This window comes from Rhamphochromis longiceps, linkage group LG12 (genome assembly GCF_057381845.1).
Source record: "Rhamphochromis longiceps isolate RC_006_pf linkage group LG12, R_longiceps_female_GT1.1, whole genome shotgun sequence".
Lineage (NCBI taxonomy): Eukaryota > Metazoa > Chordata > Actinopteri > Cichliformes > Cichlidae > Rhamphochromis > Rhamphochromis longiceps.
Genome location: NC_140568.1, coordinates 6,135,172 through 6,157,343, shown reverse-complemented (window position 1 = coordinate 6,157,343; position 22,172 = coordinate 6,135,172). Strand labels below are relative to the sequence as shown.

The 22,172-nt window shown below is 41.7% G+C and overlaps 1 protein-coding gene across 1 annotated transcript; it reads left to right on the top strand.

The window, feature by feature from the left end:
• The first annotated feature begins 5,765 nt into the window (after positions 1-5,765).
• Positions 5,766-11,208, top strand: LOC146656696 (kelch-like protein 10). The gene is made up of 5 exons (XM_085426827.1): positions 5,766-5,987; positions 7,072-7,555; positions 7,968-8,582; positions 9,302-9,451; positions 10,841-11,208. The coding sequence occupies exons 1-5, from the start codon at positions 5,836-5,838 to the stop codon at positions 11,201-11,203; spliced, it is 1,764 nt and encodes a 587-aa protein (XP_085282953.1). The 5' UTR covers positions 5,766-5,835; the 3' UTR covers positions 11,204-11,208.
• The last annotated feature ends 10,964 nt before the right edge of the window (positions 11,209-22,172 follow it).

The following is a 22,172-nucleotide window of genomic DNA, read 5'->3' as shown; positions in this document are numbered from 1 at the left end:
AAATTTATTAAACCCCCCAAAATATGACTATCCAGAGTTGGGACCAGGAAGCAGAGTTGCAGTCTTACACGCCTCTCTGCAGCTTCTCTCCTCCTGCTACCCCCCCAAAAACCCATCTCCATAGAGACTGTGTCAGCTTCCAAAAAGACAAAAAACAAACTAAAAACCAGCAACAAACGACTTAAACATAAACAATTACAAAGAAAGAACAATACAGTATCCACATCTGAACCAAAGAGTAAAACAGTGAAATGTGGATTATTAAATATTAGGTCTCTCTCCTCCAAGTCTCTGTTAGTACATGACTTAATAATTGATCAACAAATTGATTTACTCTGCCTTACAGAAACCTGGTTGCAGCAGGATGATTATGTTAGTTTAAATGAATCAACACCCCCGAGTCATTCTAACTACCAGAAATCTCGAAGCACAGGCCGAGGGGGCGGTGTGGCAGCAATTTTTTACACCAGCCTATTAATTAATGAAAGACCAAGACAGACTTTTAATTCATTTGAAAGCCTGATGCTTAACCTTGTCCACCCCAGCTGTGAAACTCAGAAACCAGTCTTACTTGTTATCATCTATCGTCCACCTGGGCCTTACGCAGAGTTTCTGTCTGATTTCTCAGACTTTATATCTAATTTAGTTCTGAGCTCAGATAAAATAATTATTGTGGGTGATTTTAACATCCATGTAGATGCTAAAAATGACAGCCTCAACATGGCATTTAATCTGTTATTAGACTCAATTGGCTTCTCTCAAAATGTAAAAGAACCCACCCACCACTTTAATCACACTCTAGATCTTGTTTTAACATATGGCATAGAAACTGAACATTTAACAGTGTTTCCTGAAAACCCTCTCCTGTCTGATCATTTCCTGATAACATTTACATTTACAATAATTGATTACACAGCGGTGGAGAGTAGACTTTATCAAAGTAGATGTCTTTCTGAAAGCGCTGTAACTAAGTTTAAGAATATAATCCACCCACTGTTATCATCTTCAATGCCCTGTACCAACACAGAGCAGAGCAGCTATCTGAACGCTACCCCAACAGAGGTCGATTATCTTGTTAATAATTTCACCTCCTCACTACGTACGACTCTGGATACTGTAGCTCCTGTGAAAACTAAGGTCTCTAATCAGAAGTATTTGACTCCGTGGTATAATTCTCAAACACGTAGCCTAAAGCAGATGACTCGTAATCTGGAGAGGAAATGGCGTGTCACAAATTTAGAGGATCATCATTTAGCCTGGAGAAATAGTTTGCTGCTTTATAAGAAAGCCCTCCGCAAAGCCAGAACATCTTACTATTCATCACTGATTGAAGAAAATAAGAACAACCCCAGGTTTCTCTTCAGCACTGTAGCCAGGCTGACAAAAAGTCAGAGCTCTTGTGAGCCAACCATCCCTTTAACGTTAACTAGTAATGACTTCATGAACTTCTTCACAAATAAAATTTTTATCATTAGAGAAAAAATTACCAGTAATCATCCCACAGATGTAATATTATCTACAGCTACTCTTAGTACCATTGATGTTAAGTTAGACTCTTTTTCTCTAATTGATCTTTCTGAGTTAACTTCAATAATTACTTCCTCCAAACCATCAACGTGTCTTTTAGACCCCATTCCTACAAAACTGCTCAAAGAAGTCCTGCCATTAATTAATTCTTCGATCTTAAATATGATCAACCTATCTCTAATGATCGGCTATGTACCACAGGCCTTCAAGCTGGCTGTAGTTAAACCTTTACTCAAAAAGCCATCTCTAGACCCAGCAGTCTTAGCTAATTATAGGCCAATCTCCAACCTTCCTGTCATATCAAAAATCCTTGAAAGAGTAGTTGTCAAACAGCTAACAGATCATCTGCAGAGGAATGGTTTATTTGAAGAGTTTCAGTCAGGTTTCAGAGCTCATCACAGCACAGAAACAGCTTTAGTGAAGGTTACAAATGATCTTCTTATGGCCTCTGACAGTGGACTCATCTCTGTGCTTGTCCTGCTAGACCTGAGTGCAGCATTCGATACTGTTGACCATAATATCCTATTAGAGCGATTAGAACATGCTGTAGGTATTACAGGTACTGCACTGCAGTGGTTTGTATCATATCTATCTAATAGACTCCAATTTGTGCATGTAAATGGAGAGTCCTCTTCACACACTGAGGTTAATGATGGAGTTCCACAGGGTTCAGTGCTAGGACCAATTCTGTTTACATTATACATGCTTCCCTTAGGCAGCATCATTAGAAGACATAGCATACATTTTCACTGCTATGCCGATGACACCCAGCTCTATCTGTCCATGAAGCCAGATAACACACACCAATTAGTTAAACTGCAGGAATGTCTTAAAGACATAAAGACCTGGATGGCCGCTAACTTTCTGCTTCTTAATTCAGATAAAACTGAGGTTATTGTACTCCGCCCTGAAAATCTTAGAAATATGGTATCTAACCAGATTCTTACTCTGGATGGCATTACCTTGGCCTCCAGTAATGCTGTGAGGAACCTTGGAGTCATTTTTGACCAGGACATGTCCTTCAAAGCACATATTAAACAAATATGTAAGACTGCTTTCTTCCATTTGCGCAACATCTCTAAAATGAGAAATATCCTGTCTCAGAGTGACGCTGAAAAACTAGTTCATGCATTTATTACTTCCAGGCTGGACTACTGTAATTCATTATTATCAGGATGTCCAAAAAACTCACTGAAAAGCCTTCAGCTAATCCAAAATGCTGCAGCAAGAGTCCTGACAGGGACTAGAAAGAGAGAGCATATTTCTCCTGTTTTGGCTTCCCTTCATTGGCTTCCTGTTAAATCCAGAATTGAATTCAAAATCCTGCTCCTCACATACAAGGTCTTAAATAATCAGGCCCCATCTTATCTTAATGACCTTGTAGTACCATATCACCCTATTAGAGCACTTCGCTCTCGCTCTGCAGGCCTACTTGTTGTTCCTAGAGTATTTAAAAGTAGAATGGGAGGCAGAGCCTTCAGTTTTCAGGCCCCTCTTCTGTGGAACCAGCTTCCAGTTTGGATTCGGGAGACAGACACTATCTCTACTTTCAAGATTAGGCTTAAAACTTTCCTTTTTGCTAAAGCATATAGTTAGGGCTGGACCAGGTGATCCTGAATCCTCCCTTAGTTATGCTGCAATAGACGTAGGCTGCCGGGGGATTCCCATGATGCATTGAGTTTTTCCTTTCCAGTCACCTTTCTCACTCACTATGTATTAACAGACCTCTCTGCATTGAATCATATCTGTTATTAACCTCTGTCTCTCTTCCACAGCATGTCTTTTATCCTGTCTTCCTTCTCTCACCCCAACCGGTCGCAGCAGATGACCGCCCCTCCCTGAGCCTGGTTCTGCCGGAGGTTTCTTCCTGTTAAAAGGGAGTTTTTCCTTCCCACTGTCGCCAAAGTGCTTGCTCATAGGGGGTCATATGATTGTTGGGTTTTTCTCTGTATCTATGAAGCGCCTTGAGGCGACTTTTGTTGTGATTTGGCGCTATATAAATAAAATTGAATTGAATTGAATTGAAGCATACCTGCGCAGCGGTGGGTGATGAGGAGAGGCCGCAGCGTGTCTGTCTTAAAGTGCAAGTTTGTGACAGTTTAAAGCTTAACAAGCTAAGACGCCAAACATCCAGAGCACAAAGACAAGTCAGAGGGCTTTTTCAGACACACACTTCTAAACCGTCGTGCTCAACAGTGTCTCTGCTAAAACTGCGTCTGTGCTCTACCCCTGTAAAGTTGCCTATCGAGTGCTTAATGATAAGGTGCATGGTAGCTGCTTTCCTCTGCAGGTGGATGAAGCCACTGATAGTGACAAAGGAATGACTTCTCTGGTGTATGCCTTATACCAGGGGTGTCAAACTCAAATACACAGTGGGCCAAAATTCAAAACTGGAACAAGGTCGCGGGCTAACATTAATATTTATTGAAAAAAAAAATCTTCCTCCAGATTTAAGAATGAATCTCTTCTTATGGACTCAAACAAGTTTTGCTGAAAAACTGAATATGGAACAAGCAAAGTTTAATACTAAACAATATGTATATTAGTTGTATAATACCAGTAGGCCAGCTCTAATAATAATTTGGTACAATTACATTTGGCCCGCGGGCCAGAGTTTGACACCTATGCCTTATACTGTCATCACTGCCACCCTGCTGCAACTGACTGAAGAATCCTGATGCCAGGCTGAGCATGCATGACGCATGATCCCGCGTGATCCCTTGCATGACCATCTGTGTTAGATTTGTATTGTTGATTGTCATTTATGCTTAGAAATATTTACTTATATATGCTTAGAGTTTTGTAATTAGTTGTAGATTGGTAGAGGTTTTGATCCTTGATAGTCTGCAAACTTTGTGTGTATTAGACAGCACTTTGGGAGCATGAGAGGTCATACCGTGTCTTATTGTTTTATGGTAGGATTAACGTAGTTGCGTCTGTTCTAGTCTAAGTGCTCTTTGTTTAGATGAACTGCAGGACTTCCTCACCGTGTTATCTAGGATGAACCATCTAGGGTGAGGGGGAGGCTACCCTCTTCCTGACCAAGGATGTTTGACCCTTTGATCAGCAGTCCACACACACACACACACACACACACACACACACACACACACACACACACACACACACAGGCAAGGTACTCTTTGTGTGTATGTAGACGTCATATGTTAATGAACTTATGCATATTCATGTAACCTCAATAAAAGAACAGTGGTACGGGAGAACGGACGAGAGCAACTGGGGTCAAGCGAAGGAACGGTGCCTGTCCGGTTCTCTCCCGTGCACGAGAAACATGAAGAAGCTTGCCTACTTGTGTCTTGCTTTGCAGTGTAATTATATTGTCTTCAACGTTCCAGCGGATGGGTTCAAGCTACAAACCTATCAATCTGACTGTTCTTGGTGGAAGTGACTTGACAGAGCTATCGAGATGAAGTTCTCTAACCTGTACAACAACCTGGCCTGTGGCAGTTTGCGTGTCGCCTCCACATTGCCAGAGATCACTAGCATATCCAGACACTTCCTTGGCCAGCATTTAGTGTTGATGTCTTTCCCACTGAATATGCCTGGGTAATTTTGGGCTGGCATGTTCATTAGAGGCAACCAGAACCCATTGCAGCTGGATGCTGCATTTATCTATGAATGGAAAGAAATTGCTCAACAACAGATCTGCAGTCTGTGCTCAGACAGGTGACTGCTTGCACCTGTCTGAGGTAATACTGTCAAGCACCGTCATTATAACAGTCTTGTACTATACATACAGTGTATATATGTGTTTTGTTTCTTTCTTTCTTACTACTATTGTACATCAGTAAAGTGCAGGAGCCCATTTTTCCAACTAGATAAAAGTCTAATACAACCCAAGAAAACAGCTTAGCCATGAATCACACTTTGTAATATCTGTGTTTGGATATTACAAAGTGATTTTATTAAACAAAATGGCCTATTAAGGTTAAATATGAGCTAAATATGATATTGTAGTCCATTCGTAAGAGTGTTTTGAAGTGCTTATTTTACTAGGTGACCTCTGTGAGGCAAACATACAAAATGCTGTATGCTATCTGTGAGGCTCATATGCAATTTCTTAAATCCAAATCAAATCAAAACAAAGCTTTTTTTTATGCAATGAAAGGTTCATTAAAACAATGTAAATATACATTTCAAAACAATTCATGGCAACAGTTGCCAAGTCATGATGATGTCATGGGCTCCATTCCCCAAATTCCTCAGTTAGGTTTGATTTTGTGATCTGAACACTTCAAGACAAACTGCAGACAAAAAAAACTAAGAAAAGCAGTCACAAAACTCAAGATGAGTGAAGAAGGCCAGCTGCCATACAAGTCGAGCTCAGTGTATAATGAACTCCGTTTGGAGGGACAATTTTGTGATGCAATCATCAAAGTGGAGGATGTTGAATTTCCGGTCCACAGGATCATCCTATGTAACTGTACGCCGTACTTCAGGTGAGTTGCTTACCTGATAATGTGAAGGACAGTTGACTGATTTATACCTGTGAAAAATGTAATTCATGGTCTTAGTTGGTGAAACAGTGCCAACCAAAAGGAACAGGTTGAATCATAAAACTTTTCTGATAGAAAGACTTTGTCACGGTCAACTGACAGATACACCCAAAACATAATGCAAACATTTGCAGATTTCATCATCACCTTCACAGAGCTCCAGATTCCACTTCAGTAAATGTGCCATTTAAAAAGCACTGTGAATCACTTGGTGATTGTGTGAAGTCTAATTGAAGTGTTTTATTAAGTTACATTAATATCTTCCCCACTGTTATTGAGACAGTAAGACACACCAGACTTCCTGATACTAAAAAGGTTGAACTGTGTTATACAGTTATACGCTGAGCAAAAGTTTTGAGTTGCCTCTCATTTTTTTATATTTTGCTTTGAAACAGATGATTTTTTAAAAGTCTACTTGAGCAATAGTGTTTTTTTGAAGACTTATAAAGGTTTCGTTTGGACGATTTTCACACTTTTTAGTCCAGTGCTTGTACCCGATCATTTTCAGAGGAATGGTTTCCTCATCCTCATCAGAAATGGTTTCATGGTTCATGTAAAACCTGTTAAAACCAATAAATAAATGTTAAGAAAAAAGAAAAGAAAAGAAATGGTTGTGGAAGGGAAACCGAGACTGTAATTAAGCAACATGCACTGGAACTTCCATAAGGAAAGGAAACAGACTGAGGTATGCCAAATTACGCAATAACTAGACTAAATATCAGGGTAAACTGGCCCTATGGAGTTGATTTCAATATTTGTCATAGAGGTACAACAGTGAGTGTTTAGAGTTAACTTTAAAGCACGGTGGAGGCTCTGTCATGGTGTGGGACTGCATTGTGTTTGGCAATAGCTTCATAAACATGCTGCCAATGTAATAAAGACATTGAAAACCCAACAATCAAGTGCACTAAACATGTACAAACTCTGTTTTGGAGTTACTTGGAGTACTTGTGCATGACATAGTTTATTATCTTGTTGCCTCCACACCTTTTAATATTCTCTACTCTGTCTCCATCTCTACCCTCAGGGCTCTTTTCACCCACTGCAGCGACCCAGACAAACAGGTCTTCAACATACCTGGCTTGTCTTCTGAGATGATGGCACTCATCATTAACTTTGCATACACCGGCTCAGTTTCCATAACGGGGGAAAATGTAGTGGAACTTCTCATGGCAGCTGATCAATTCAATGCAATGGACATTGTGAAACTCTGCTCTGACTTCCTCGGGGAGCAACTGTGCCCAGAGAACTGCGTTGGCATTTGGCAGTTCACAAAAGTATGCTTATCACCCGAACTACGCACCAAGGCCTACCACTACATCATCAGTAACTTTGAGCAGGTTGTTCTTGAGGAGGAGTTCCTGCAGCTAACTGTGGAGGAACTTGCTGACATCCTTGATAGAGAGGACCTCAATGTGCAGTTGGAGACCACTGTGTATGAAGCGCTTACAAAGTGGATTAGCCATGTACCTGTACAACGGAAACAACACCTCACCGCTCTGTTGTCCAAGGTCTATAAACTTTCATTACTACATTTAGTTTGGACTTAAATCTTCAGCATTTAAGTCATAGATTGAGTCGATCCATCTGGGTATAAGGATGCTTTAATATCTTGAGATGTTGCTCTTTTCAGGTGTAGCCAAACCACATTTAAGAAATTCTCTTCAAGAGCATTAAAACCGTATCAGATCTCTACACACATACTATAGAATAAATTATATTTATTAAGTATAGTTGCTAGGGCTATGACTAAAAACTGTCCCTGTTGACGAAAAGGCTAATGGTGTCTGACTTTGGTCGCTCTCTTGCTAGCAATAAGAAAATTAAACAACATTAGGAGCATTATCCTAAAGAAGCTTGAGTTTACTAAAACTGATGTAGTTGAAATTCATAGTCACATTCTCTTCTGTCATCTCTCTATAGGTCCGACTGGGATTGATGACGTCAGACTACCTAAAGGACAATGTGCTGTCTAGTGAGCTGGTGGAGGCCAATTCTGAGTGCCTGTCCATGATAAGTAATGCCATCTTAGACATACATGATCTAGGAAGCAGACCCTTCATGTCTGCCTTGTATCACCCTCTTGCTCGTCCCCGCCTGCCTCATTCCATCCTGCTGGCCATTGGGGGGTGGAGTGGTGGTGAGCCAACTAACGGCATCGAGGCCTACGATTGCCGGGCTAACCGCTGGGTCAACGTAACGAACAACCTCGAGTGTCCTCGTGCTTATCATGGAGCCGCCTTCCTCAACGGGTACCTCTACTCCGTTGGTGGCTTCGACGGGGTGGAGCATTTCAACAGCGTCCGTAGGTTTGACCTGACCACTCACGCCTGGAATGAGGTGGCGCCCATGCACTCCCGCCGCTGCTATGTGAGCGTGACTGTGTTGAACGGGTTCATCTATGCCCTGGGAGGCCACGACGGGCATGTACGACTCAGCAGTGCAGAGCGCTATCAACCTGAAATCAACCAGTGGAGTCTTATTGCACCGATGCACGAACAGAGGAGCCACGCCAGCTGCACAACACTTAACAACCGGGTGGGTGAAGTAAAACAGTAGCAGAGAAATAGAGTAGGGTCTAAGGCACACAGGCCTAGAGACCTGTCAGAAACCTTTGGTAACAACCAGTTGCTAGGGGAAAATGTGTACTCCTCAGCTGGTTAGGCAGTGGTTGTATGAAAGACTCTACAGATTTCTACAGCAAATAGTTTGAGTATTTGCAGTAAGTCAGAGTACTCCATGCAAACCTCAACAGTCTGCTTACGACCAAAGGAAACACAAGGAGGCTTGTGGTGCAAAACCTTCCTGGTTACAATTTCACAGTAGTGACAGCCATCAACCTCCAGCAACCACTTGCCAACCAGTCAGGGAATACACATTTTTACAGTGAAGCGAGGTGCAAGATAGGTCACAAACTGGTTTCTATGTTCATGTTTTCAAATTTAAAAGTATAGTTTAAAAAGTTGAAAAATATACTAATATATATCTATTTTGTTTCTAACTGATCACAAGTGCATCTTTGCATTTATGTACAGTACTTTAGTTGAGTTGACTTGTCAACTAAAATATAACAGATATTAAAAAAATTGTAAAACACACACATTTGTTAATTGTCATATTTTTCAGTTGGACACTTGGGTACTGAGTATCGGTCTTACTTCACAAATGATGTGGAAACATTTCACTTACAGGTAACATTGTTTCCAACTGAAATCTAAGAAATGTAAAAAATTTTAATGTCCCTTTTTTGTTTTCAGATTTACATTTGTGGTGGACTCAATGGCAACGAGTGTCTGCAGACAGCTGAATATTACAACCCAGAGAGCAACCAGTGGACGATGATCAGTCCCATGAACAGCCGCCGCAGCGGGATAGGTGTCATTGCATATGCGGATCATGTCTTTGCAGTAAGACCACAAAGTAGTGCTGACACTCACGTAACATACAAATCAAATCTGTAATGTGCTTTGATCAGCAAGGTTTAACACAGATTTGGCTGACACAGAATTTGGCTAACTTTGTTTTGTATTTATCAATGATCAGATTCCTATCCTGACCACAGGTTCAGAGAAGGCATTCTTACTCATTCTATGTATTAATTTAACTGATTAGTGATGTCTCTGCCTCTCTTTTTTTTTTCATGTGCCTCATTCCCAAAATGTTGTGTCTTTGATGATTTCACATTTCACTCAGTACAACAGAAATACTTATTCAAAACCAACATTGTCATCCTCATCGTTCCATAGAGGACATATGTTAGAGACAATTTCAAACTTATCCTGCAATACCTTTAGAAAAATGAGGGAATAAGCCAAGTGATTAGAACTCATCCTCTGGGGACGGTAGGCATTTTAGCTGTAAATTTATCTTGCTATTTGCCTTAAAACCACTTATTTAGTTGTTTTGCAGCTGCACCCTTTGGTAAAAAGCAAAGATTTTAGTCTCACCTTCTGAGACACACTTCTTTATTTAGCTAGCTACCGTTTAGTATTTATTTTCTATTCAGACTAAGTCTCTATTCAAAAAAAGGAAAAGTTATCATCAGCAGAATGCAGTGACCTTACCCTGGTGCTGACCTCAGGGTCTTTGATCAGGCTTATAGGCACCAAGGCCTGTCAGGGCTATTTTAATCTGTTATAGGAAGAAAGGACTGGAACTCAATGTTCCTTTTTGGACTAAAGGCAAAAGAGCTGTGAAGACATTTATACTGAAAACACAAATACTTTTTGTCGAGGGCTATTCATCTTTGTTGATAATAGCGTGGTGTAATAGACAACAGCACTTTAATAGCTGTAGTTGAGGCTTGAGTGAAAAAAGGTCTCATACAGACTTCCACAAGAGCTGGCTTCTACTTTATTTTACTTTCTCCTTTTAATTCAGAAGTCATTTTCACACACCACTGCACCCTGATCTTTTCTAGACATTCCCAACAAATGCGGGCCTGTGAAAATGCAAATACTGGGACGTTAATGGGCCTTTTTTAAACAACTTTTATGTGTAAACTCCATATAACAGCATGAGAATATGTCAGGTAGCTGTTCGCTTTATCCAGGTAAAACCCTAAACCAATCAGAGTATTTCCAGTAGTCAGATCACACCTAAGGTAAACAATTTCCTTGTATCTGCTACATATTAAGGGCAACTTTGGACAATATTGCAACTTAATTCTTCCGTCACTTTCTGGAGTATCTGTGCAAAAGCAGCTAAAGACATATAGCAGGTGCATTTTCTTACAGGGGTACGGTGAAGCTGGTTACACTTACATTCAATCATTTGAGCCACGTATTTACTTTTAGGTTGGTGGCTTCGATGGAAACAACTATCTGCGCACCGCTGAGGCTTACAACCCGCATACCAACACGTGGAACCTCGTGTTCTCTATGCTGACCCCCCGCAGCAACTTTGGCATTGAGGTAATTGATGATCGCCTCTTTGTCGTCGGGGGTTTCAACGGCTTCACCACCACTTCGGACGTCGAGTACTACACCGCTTTAACCAATGAGTGGTATGAGGCGTGCGACATGGATATTTTCCGCACAGACTTGAGCTGCTGTGTGATGTCCGGACTTTCCAACCTGACTGAGTACACCTTTCCTCGTGACTTCCTGCCAGTTGAAAACGTTCTACAATTAGCAATGGAGTCAGCAGAGTCCACGTAAAATCTTTAAAGTGCAGTACTGCCATGTGTCAACATGTGAGTCTCCAACATGAAGGACTGAAATAAATCTTTAGAGCATTAAACTGCTGGTGAACTGGACATTTTATGTATGTATCTCAAAAACTTTCAGTAGGAGAGCCTGCACTGTAGATACTGGGTTTTATTAAGAGAATGCAATTGCAACAATAACAAATTGAAAAGATTTTTTCATTCCCTGTAATGTATGGCTGCTGAGCAGCCATACCAGACATGCACACAGGGTGACCAGATCACAATAAGCCGCATGTCGGACTTTTCAACTCTTGCTAGGTAAACACCATAAGAATAAAGGGAAGTTTTCACTCTCCCTTGTTATTTCAGCTGCGGTTCTGTCTGGTAACAGTCTATAGGTTTGAGTAAGGATGTATCCAATATTTTACAGTTGTACTAGCCAATACCCAATAAAGCAATTCTTACTTTTATACTAAACTAGTCAGTCTCAGCTTAGTCAATTTACTCTTTCACAGTAGAGCCTATTTTCTGAATAGTCTTCTGTCTAAACTCAAGATTAAAAAAAAAAAAAAATCTTAAAATTAACTAAAAGCGAGGCTGTCTCTGCACTGCACAAACCAAACACAAAATGTCGGCATGTTAGCCAATATTATCGTGCACCCTTAATTATAACACTGGGCTAACCTGGCCAAATTACAAACAAAAATCAATCACAACCAACATGGACTGTAGTAGCCGTGGAACGAGAGAGGAAGTCCTTTCCTATAGTCCATCTGACCATATTGGCTTTACTGGCCAATAAAAGCAGTCCACTCAGCCATGCTCTTCTTGTAAGATGATGTGAGATCTCTCTCATGGATTTTGTCCAAGAGAACCTCCGTCTGTATGACGGAAAGCAGAGTGGCTACACACTTTGGGTATGTAAAGTGAAGGGTGTAATAGTAGGCCATAAGGTATAAAGCACCCTCTGTAACCAAGTCTTTTGGAAATGTGGTTATTGGCACATCTCCTACCGCTAGGATGCAGTTGGATGGACTCACAATCAGGACTGGGCAGGAGAGAGGACGTTTCATCAGATAGGTATTAGGGTCTTCTTGGTCCTTTAACACATAACACAGACATACTTTTGTAAGGATGATGCACTTTTGTTTCAAACACATAACTAAAGCTAAATTACAACAAAAGTTGAGGTTCTGAGAAAACACATCTGAAATTGCTACTTTTAATTATTCTCGATGGAATTACTGTTCACATCTGTCTAGCCTTCCTGAAAAACAGAAAACCAAGGCTACATTTAATTAGGTATCATTGAGGTGATAAAAATGTGCTACCACGTAATGCATCCATTTTTGTATTTACTGGTCACAGAGATCTAACCTGTGAGAACCCTCATTCCAAAAATGTGTTTTAGGTGCCTTTTGAAGGCTTAGAACATATAATATGTGAATATAAAATACTTTGGCACTCATCAGAAGCATTTTTTAATACTGTTGTCCCAAAAAGAACAAAAACAAAAAAAAACTACTACATTTTACACAACTCACCTCAAGGACATGCACCAGAGCCTCACTCGCATCCCGTGCCCTCTTTGGAGGAGCAGAGGTGGATGGGAACAGTGATGGCAGCACATGTAGGATCTCAAGAGCCTGTTCAGCTATACAGAAAAAAGAATCATCATCTCATTACCACACTTAAACAAAATCCTCAAGATCACAAAAAACAAAACAACAACAACAAATATTTGGCCAGTGACAACCATCGTGGATTGAAAAGGTGAACAACAAGACACTAGCACATGAAAGTTAAAGCTGTAATCCATAGTTTAAGCTTGTCACAGTAACCTAAAAAAATGCTAAATGGTGTAGATAATTGTTGTATACTGTGTTTACAGTAGGCTAATATGACTTGTGCTTTCTGGTGCCGAAACCAGTTTGAGGAGGGACTAATGGGGTTTGGCTGAGGTCTAGTGGTATCAAACAGACGGACAGCCAGGAGGTCGACTGAGTGATGGGCCCCGAAATAGGAGGTAAGCACCACCTGTTGATTTAAAATAATGTCCAAAGGTGCTAAATTGGAATGTAAGGTAAATTAAATGTTCACTCAGATGAGCTTCTGGTTTGTGTCCGTGGGGATTTTGGGGTGTTTATGTTAAGATGTTATGTGTTTAAATTGATGTTATATTCGTTGACTGTGATGCCAGTCAGGCAAGTTTTAGTTTAGGGTATTTGGTCAGATTGACCAGCAGAACGCGGTTCGGGCATCAGGTAATAACTAGAGGGCTGAGAGCCCACAGTGATGCTTTTAAAACATGTAAACATATTGATTTAGGACCGGAGCGCGGCTCCGAGGAATGCAGTTTTGTTCAGCGTTTGGCACCGACCAATAGCCGCGGACGCGTGGTTATTTTTTAGCCCGGAGTGGCCTTCCGCGGGGATTCGGACTCCCGTTAACAGGCTAGGCAATCTAGCGTTGGTTGCCTTTATACTGCATTGTTTGACCGACAGGGTGCGACCCGACCGTGACCATTCAACATGACTGGCTTGTGAGTATGGGGCGCCGTTTGTAAAGTGAAACATGCTGAAATTAACGGCAACATTTTTCCACATTTAGCTCAAAACAAGTCATTTTTTACAACATTTAGTAAAATATTTGTAACTTTCATATTTAAAACAGAATTTTAAATGTTAAATCTAAATGTCAAATGTTCAATCTAAATATTATATTTAAATCTAAATGTTAAATCTAAATGTTTAGGCTAACATGCAAATTTATTGCATGGATCAGCGGAAATACCAAAATAAAAGCTTTCCGAAAACCTCCGGTGCAAAAGTGTGCGGGTAGTGGTCAGACACGTTCTCACTCCCAAAGCGTAATGATTTTCGCTAGGTGACAAATTGTCAACATTTTATGCTTTCGGGTACCCAACACGTTCCTAAATTACGGCATCGGAAAAAGGAGAGCACATGAGAACCGTTTGGACTCAATCTACACATGTTTGTTCATTTTCTAAAAATTGCTTTGGAAAACACTATTTTACGTCATTTAACTGCTAGTAAAAGTTAGGAATAAGGTTATAGTTAGGGATAAGGTTAGGTTTAGTGCTGGAACACATGGCTGGAACGTCTATTATGGCGGGACCGTCATTCCACTGGAATTCAGCCATAACCCGGCACGGACCAATGACTGTATAAAAGTCATTTATACATGTATAAATTATTATACATCAACAGGTGGTGCTTACCTCCTATTTCGGGGCCCATCACTCAGTCGACCTCCTGGCTGTCCGTCTGTTTGATACCACTAGACCCACTAACCGCAGACAGAGTGTCAGAGTGGGTAAGAACACCTCTTCCACCCTTGTGGTCAACACCGGTGCCCCTCAGGGGTGTGTTCTGAGCCCTCTGCTATACACTCTCTTCACCCATGACTGTATTTCCTCCTGCGCGTCCAATCTCATTGTTAAGTTCGCCGATGACACCACAGTGCTCGGACTTATATCCAACAACGATGAGACAAACTACAGGACAGAGGTGCAACAACTAGAGTCATGGTGCCACGACAATAACTTGGTCTTAAACACCAAAAAGACCAAGGAGATCATTGTAGATTTCCGGAGGAAGGGTCATAACAACCATCTGCCTCTCTTCATTGGCAGTGAGGCGGTGGAGAGGGTGAGCAGTTTTAAATTCTTGGGGGTAACTGTGACTGAGGACCTGTCCTGGGGCAACCATATCACCTTAGTTGCACGGAAGGCCCAACAGCGCCTCTACTACCTGAGGAGACTGCGGAGCGCACACATTCCCAGACCTCTGATGCTGAACTTCTACAACTGTGCCATCAGCAGCGTTCTGACGTATGGATTTCTAGTGTGGTTCCCCAGCTGCACCAAGGCCGACCAGCAAGCACTCCAGCGGGTGGTGAAAGAAGCTGGCAGAATTATTGGAACAAGTCTGCCAGAGATCAGTAATATCTTCCCCACTCGCTGTCTGAGGAGGGTGCACAGTATCCTGCGGGACCAACATCACCCTGCGCGCCACCTTTTCCACCTGCTGCCCTCAGGGAGAAGGTACAGGTCTATACAGGCCAGAACATCCAGACTGGCCAACAGCCTGTATCCACAGGCTGTGAGGCTCCTGAATTCTGCCCCCCTCCCCTCTCTGCCCCCCTCTCACGGACAATAACCATATCCAACTTCTTAATAGCACTGAACTGGTTTGCATTGGTGCATTATATCTTTATTCTCTCCCCCCCCCCTCTTTCTTAAATAGACAACCATCATATCTCACAGTACAATAATATTGAACGGGTTGCATTGTTGCATTTTGTCATGTTTCTCAGGTCTTTGTCTGAATGTCCTATGAACATTACCTGTCTTGTTCTCATGTTGTTGCTAAGGATTGTCTCATTGCACTGAAGTCACACTGGGTTAAATATTTACACTTGGGTTTTAAGGGGTATTTGTTTTTTTTTACGGGTTGCACGGAAGCTCCAAACACAATTTCATTGTTCTTTGACAATGACAATAAATAAATACTTGACTTGACTTGATATACATTTACAGTATACAGTCATTGGGAGAGGGAGAGGCACTCCAATTTCGTTGTACTCTGTACAATGACAATAAAGGCTATTCTATTCTATTCTATTCTATTCTATTCTATTCTATTCATTGGCACGGACCATGAGAAAGCACGTCCGGCGATTTAGCTGAAAACATCGGAAGATCCGTTTTGTCGGCAATCCAAAGGTTCAGCAGTAATGCACTCTTAGCAGCTGCAGTCTCCACTTCACAATCGCTGCAGCGCATGTCCAGCAAAATCGCTGGACATGCTCGTAGGCAAGAAGTGAAGCAGCACATGGCGGGGAGAAATGAGGGGTGAGAACAGACACAATTTTGCACCGGAGGTTTTCAGGAAGCTTTTATTTTGGTACTTCCGTTGATTCGTACAATAAATTTGCATATTAGCCTAAACATTTAGGTTTAACATTTAACATTTAGATTTAAATATAATATTTAGATTTAATATTTAACATTTAGATTTAATATTTAACATTTGATGAAAAGTTACAAATATTTTACTAAATGTTGTAAAAAATTACTCGAAAAAACATGTTTTTGTAAGGTTTTGAGCTAAATGTGGAAAAATGTTGCCGTTAATTTCAGCATGTTTCAGTTTACAAACGGCGCCCCATAATTATCAGACTATTTTTGCCGATTACTGCTCACAATTTCTTTGTATTTTGACTTCAAACAACATTTTTTTTTGCGATTAAGTGTCAACAGAGATACAGAAAAGTGGTTACACCTAAAAAGCAAGGTCACTGAAGGCAGCGGTGTGGTTGTACAATGGTGCTGTAACCTTGTCCTGTCACCAGGGGGCGACGTCAAAATATCTGCTGTTGTCTTGTTGGCCCTTGGCTTACGGTGCATTCCAGATTGAGTCGGAAGTCGGAATTCCTGAGCTCCCAGTAGTAATTTTCATCTGGAACTCCCCCTCAACTAGTATTTCCTTCTTGGAAAGTCAGAGCAGGCAGCCTCAACAATCCAAGATGGTGACAGAGAACATAAACATAATCTGCTCTGTCACTCACCTGTATTTGTGACTCATGATATAAGCCACACGCTAAGCACTTACCACATTCTATCAATGAACGTGCTGCAGCTAAAATAAATCCCATCTTACTTTGCTTTTCTGACTTTCCTGCTGGAATGCACAAACTCGGGAATGACGTCACTGCCAAAAAGGACCACAGACATCAGAACATTGACACAGCTGCCAGGTTGGAAAAGTGAAGCAACAAAACAAAAAAAACTGTACTCCATTTACAGGCCACCAGGGGGCGACCCCTGCGTCTGAAAAAGACTTCTGGCCCTATAGAGGTCTCTGGGACCTCTGTGAACAGTTCCCTGATGTGTTCAAGGGTTCAGTTTCTCATTTCAGAACACAGCTGAAATGATCAAGACTCACTGAAGGGGTGTGAAATGTGTCTAAATCTAGGGAACAGAGGCCTGATCGACGATATGTTCTGCAGACTCGTGTCTTTGTTCATCAACAGAAAAATGAAGGTAAAACACAAAGGCTTCCTTCAGTTTGACCTCTCAAAGGTCAAGGTCAGTCCAGTCTAACATGTTTTACTTTAACATGAAACGCTGCTATGACCGAGTCTCAAACAACAGAAAATCCAGAGTCTGCTCATCAGCTAACGACTCTGTTTTATGCTGTCGGTGGGTTAAATATCATGAAACGCCTCATTCAGTCAGCTGCATGTTCTTTAGAACCAAACTGGCTGCTCGAACTGATGAATGATACCACACTGAGCTCTCTGCAAGGGAACGAATGAGCTCGACTCCCTAAAATATCAGCCAGCGAGTCCAAACACACTGATTTTTACTAATGGATAAAATGATGTTAACTTTTCTATCAACTTCTTTTGCTCGTTATCACCTTATTAACTGTTCGGGGGTGAGAATGAAGCCTTGTACAAACTCTGGGTAAAGTAGTGTTGAGAAACGAGAACACTGAACGGGAAGTTAAAACACGTCATAGACACCTCAGCTTCACTACTGGAACTTCAACATTATGCACTACACACTGTACAGTAATGCCACTGTTTTGCACATGTCTCAACTCTGTATATTTTTATATATTTTATTTTATTTTTACTCTATTTAATTTGTAAAAATGTGTATACACACACACACACACACACACACACACACACACACACACAGAAAAACATTTAGTATACACATCCAGAAATGCATATACTATTATATATTGTACATATATTTATTAGTTTCAGATTAGCCATTCTTGTATTTTGCTTTGTTTACGTTATTGTATTTGCACAACTCTGTTGCTTGTGAAGCTCGCACACAAGAATTTCACTCACATGTACTGTACCAATGTACCTGCACATGTGATGTGACAATAAAAGTGATTTGATTTGATTTGATTTGATAAAAGAAAAAGGCGCAGCGGTGTTCCTTCTCCGAGTGGGGGGGCTTCTTCCGTCTCCAGGCGTCTTCAGGAGTTTTTAAGTTTCCTTGGGTTTCCTTTGGGAGTGTTTTTACGAGTCCCTGCTCGAGGGGGTGCCGCCTTCACACCAGTGTGATCTCAACCTCCTCTCGCCGCTTCACCTGCCTGCGAGGATGCTGCTTCGGGGGCGGAGGTGCGGCGCGTACCTGTAAAAATCCACCGGCTCAGTTAAAACGAAGATTAAAAAAGGTCTGCTGTCATTTACGTCACCACAGAAGGTTTTACTCACGGGTCGGATGGTACCACCGCAGCTCTCTGGGTATTCGGGGGGTTGGGGGGAGCTTTGTGCTGGACCTGGAGAGGGCGGAGGAAGCAGATTATTATTCACACCAGCCTTTTTTGTTACAGATAACCACTCACAGACAAACCAGAGATTCTCACTGTGAAAGGGGGTTCCTGGCTTTACTTGTTGAGTGACCATACTGCATTCTGGAAACGTGCGTAGCTTACTGGGAGAGCTGGGCATCTGTGCTGACCCGGGCCTCAGCAATTGAACAGAAACTCTTGGATGTGTTTGTCGTCTGTAGAAAACAGTGATATCAGCTCTGCTTTGTCCAAGCTGACCGAGCCAGCAGCAACTGTGCCCATTTCCAAACTGTCTGTCTCCAACATGGTGCACAGTGCCCGGAAGCACATTCGCCGCCATCGACGCATCGATGAGTTGCCCCTTAACACCGAGATACTCAATTCTGTCCTTCTGGTAAGAGTTAATCATGTAACCTGTGTTACGCCCCCAGTCTAGGCGGGTAGGGACGCACATAAGGTTGGAGGAGAGAGAGACAAATCCCCGCCCTGGTTCCCAAGCCAAACATCCAAACCAGTTGTGAGTAAAAAGGTGTTTTTATTTAAGGAAAAGAAGCATAGCTCCAGGGTGAGCCCAGGCCAAAATAATAAACAAAACCAACTAAGTCCCACCAGGGCCCTGTTTCAGGAAGCCGGTTTAGAAAACTCAGAGTGAAAAACGATACGCAGGGTTGAGTAACCCCAAACTGTCCAACTCGGAATATTCGGTTTCAGAAAGGCTGATAACAAGTAGTTCAGTCAACGCGGAGTTGCTTTAACCCCAAGTGAAGCGCGCGGACGAGGATACATAAAGCCCTGATCAGTGGAGCACAGATTAAGCGAGTCACCATGGAGACGGAGGGAAAGAAGGCGCGGTCAATGTATTTTACAGCGCTTGAGGCCGAAATTCTGATGGCAGCATATGCCGATAACATGCAAATTCCGCGGAAAAAAGTAACACAGCCACAGCTGCAAAAGAAAGGGAGCATGCATGGCAAAACATAGCCGACAGAGTCAATGCGTGAGTGTTAATTTAAACATTGATCTAGGGATTTCCACCCATTTAACACGTTATTTTATCATATGTTATTTTATTTGTTATTTTATACATTTTATGTTGTGATGTGATGTGAGCGCAGGTGCAACCCAACAGGCCCCAAACGTGCCTGGCAGCAAGTAAAAATGAAATAGAAAAATATAGTCCAAACAGGTAAGGTGTAATTGTATTATGAGCCATAGTGCTTGGTCTGTTTGTCCGATGTAAATCAATTGCAGTTAGAGGCTACATTAATTTTCTGTCTGTAAGCACTTATTGAAATTATCTGAGCACATTACAAGTACATATTTGCTTACTCTGTATGCTCAAATGTGACCCGTTATAGCCAACAGAAAAAAAGCGGAGGCCCGAAAAACAGGTGGGGGTCCTCCACCACCACCACTCACAGAGGCTGAGCAGTTGGCCCTCAGCCAAAACAGTGGGCGCCCTGTGGCCGAAGGCATCTCTGCGGGGACATCCTCTGAGTCAATAACCCCGCAAGACACAAGTGCCTACATAGGGGGTAAATTCAAAATAATACATGATGTGCATACATCCTTTCTTCACAGTCACCTTTGCAGTGCTACTCATTCATTTGATAAACTCTTTACCATAATGGATTATTTTGTAGTGAAGTTATTTTCCTACTGATTTTGCCTTCCCTCAGTCTTGGTTGTCTTTGAGAGCATAATGACAATGAAGTGTAAGGTGATTGGTATGTTTGTTAATTGCCATTTGGTCCCTTGTATGTTATAAGTGACCTGTATAAACCTCATATTCTATCAGTTGATGGTGATGGTGTACTGCATCTGGTGCAGCCTCCTGTTGAGCCAGACCAACATGCAGTTGTGAGTAATACTCCACAGATTATATGAGTTTACAGTAGAACAGCAATGTTGTTAACTTCTTTACTACAGGAAAATAATGAAGAAACATTGACAGCTGTTACAGAGGAGGAAGCAACAGAGACACTTTATGAGGTTTACATCTTTTAATACTTTGTGTACAGGAAACACAGGTGACCAATAAAGCCAGTTGAACAAAAAATCTGTTTATTTATTCTTATTTATTTATTTATTTATTTATTTATTCTTATTTATTCTTCTTTCAACATGTTGAGGTGATGGGTCAAAGGAAATGATTGTGACATATGGTGTCTCTGACTGCTCTTCCATCTTGTATGTCCGTGGGAGGGTCAGGATGTTCATGGTTTGGATCACTGCTGTTTGGTTCAGAAGGACAGTGTTCTCCTCTAATTGTGGCAATGTTGTGAAGAATCACACATGCCACAATAATGTCACATGCCCTTTCTGGGGTGACCCTGAGTCTTTGCAGGCACTGGAACCGGGCCTTAAGCATTCCGATAGTCATTTCAACTCTGGCTCTTGTCCTGCAATTAGCCAGATTATATCGCTGCTGTGGGCCCGGTTCAGGGTCAGAGTAAGGGGTAAGCAAATAGGGTAAACATGGATACCCCCTATCACCAAGCAAGTAGCCAGTGAACTCTCCTAAGACAGAAGGATACACTTCAGTTCAAATGTCCCTGAAGCAATTGGTCTTTATATATTTTAAAGTATTTTCAACTCACCATGTCCAAATTTTGTGCTCAGTGTACATTCACGGAATATTTGTGAGTCATGGACAGAGCCTGGCCACTTGGCTTCCACATTTGTGATAATGTTGGCAGCATCACATATGATCTTCACAGTGCAGAGAACACAAATTAGCATCCATTACTATGATGAAATAATTTGTTAGTTTGAAATGCTACAGGGAACTATGTACCTGCACATTAATGCTGTGGAAAGACTTCCTGTTCACATAGTCTCCTTCATTTACTGAAGGAGCAATGATTGGAATGTGAGTGCCATCTATACAGCCAATCACGCCTGGGAACCCTGAAAATAAATGTAAAATTTAAGTAGTAGTTCAAGTATCACCACATCATAAATTAAGTTTTGGTCATCCTGATACCTGCAATTTTGTGGCATCCCTCTTTGATGAATCTTGTGGGTCTATGACCGGGGAACACCACAAACGTGTACAGGAGACGTTTCAGTGCAACTGTAACATTCCTGACTGCCCGACAGACGGTAGCCTTGGAAACGTGCTCAGCTTCACCAATATTATACAGAAGGCTCCCGTTTGCAAAAAACCGAAGTGCAATACAAATAATATGTACAGAACTGAGAGCATGTCCGCGATGTGTCACATGCGTAATATATGGCCTGAGGATGTTATCCAAATAAATTATAGATTGTGCTGAGAAACGGTAACGTTCGCACAGACAATCATCAGGAAATGATAAAATGTCCAAACGCGCTCTGATCACTCTCTCCCGGCGGAGAGCTCTGCGGAGAATTTGGGCTTCACGATCTACTGGCTCTTCAAGGAAGGGACACGCCATGTCTGACACTTCCTACTGTCAGGTTTCCGACAAAGGGGCGGAGACAGTCAGGGTTAGTTGTAGTAAACCTGCTAGGGGGCAGGTTAGCTTCACGGCGTGTGTCGTCATAGTGACTCACTCAGGGTTCAGCTGAACTCGCTTTGTGAAACCGAAAACCCAGAGTTTTCGTTAACTCAGGGTATACTTACTCAGTTTTTCCACTAAACCGGCTTCC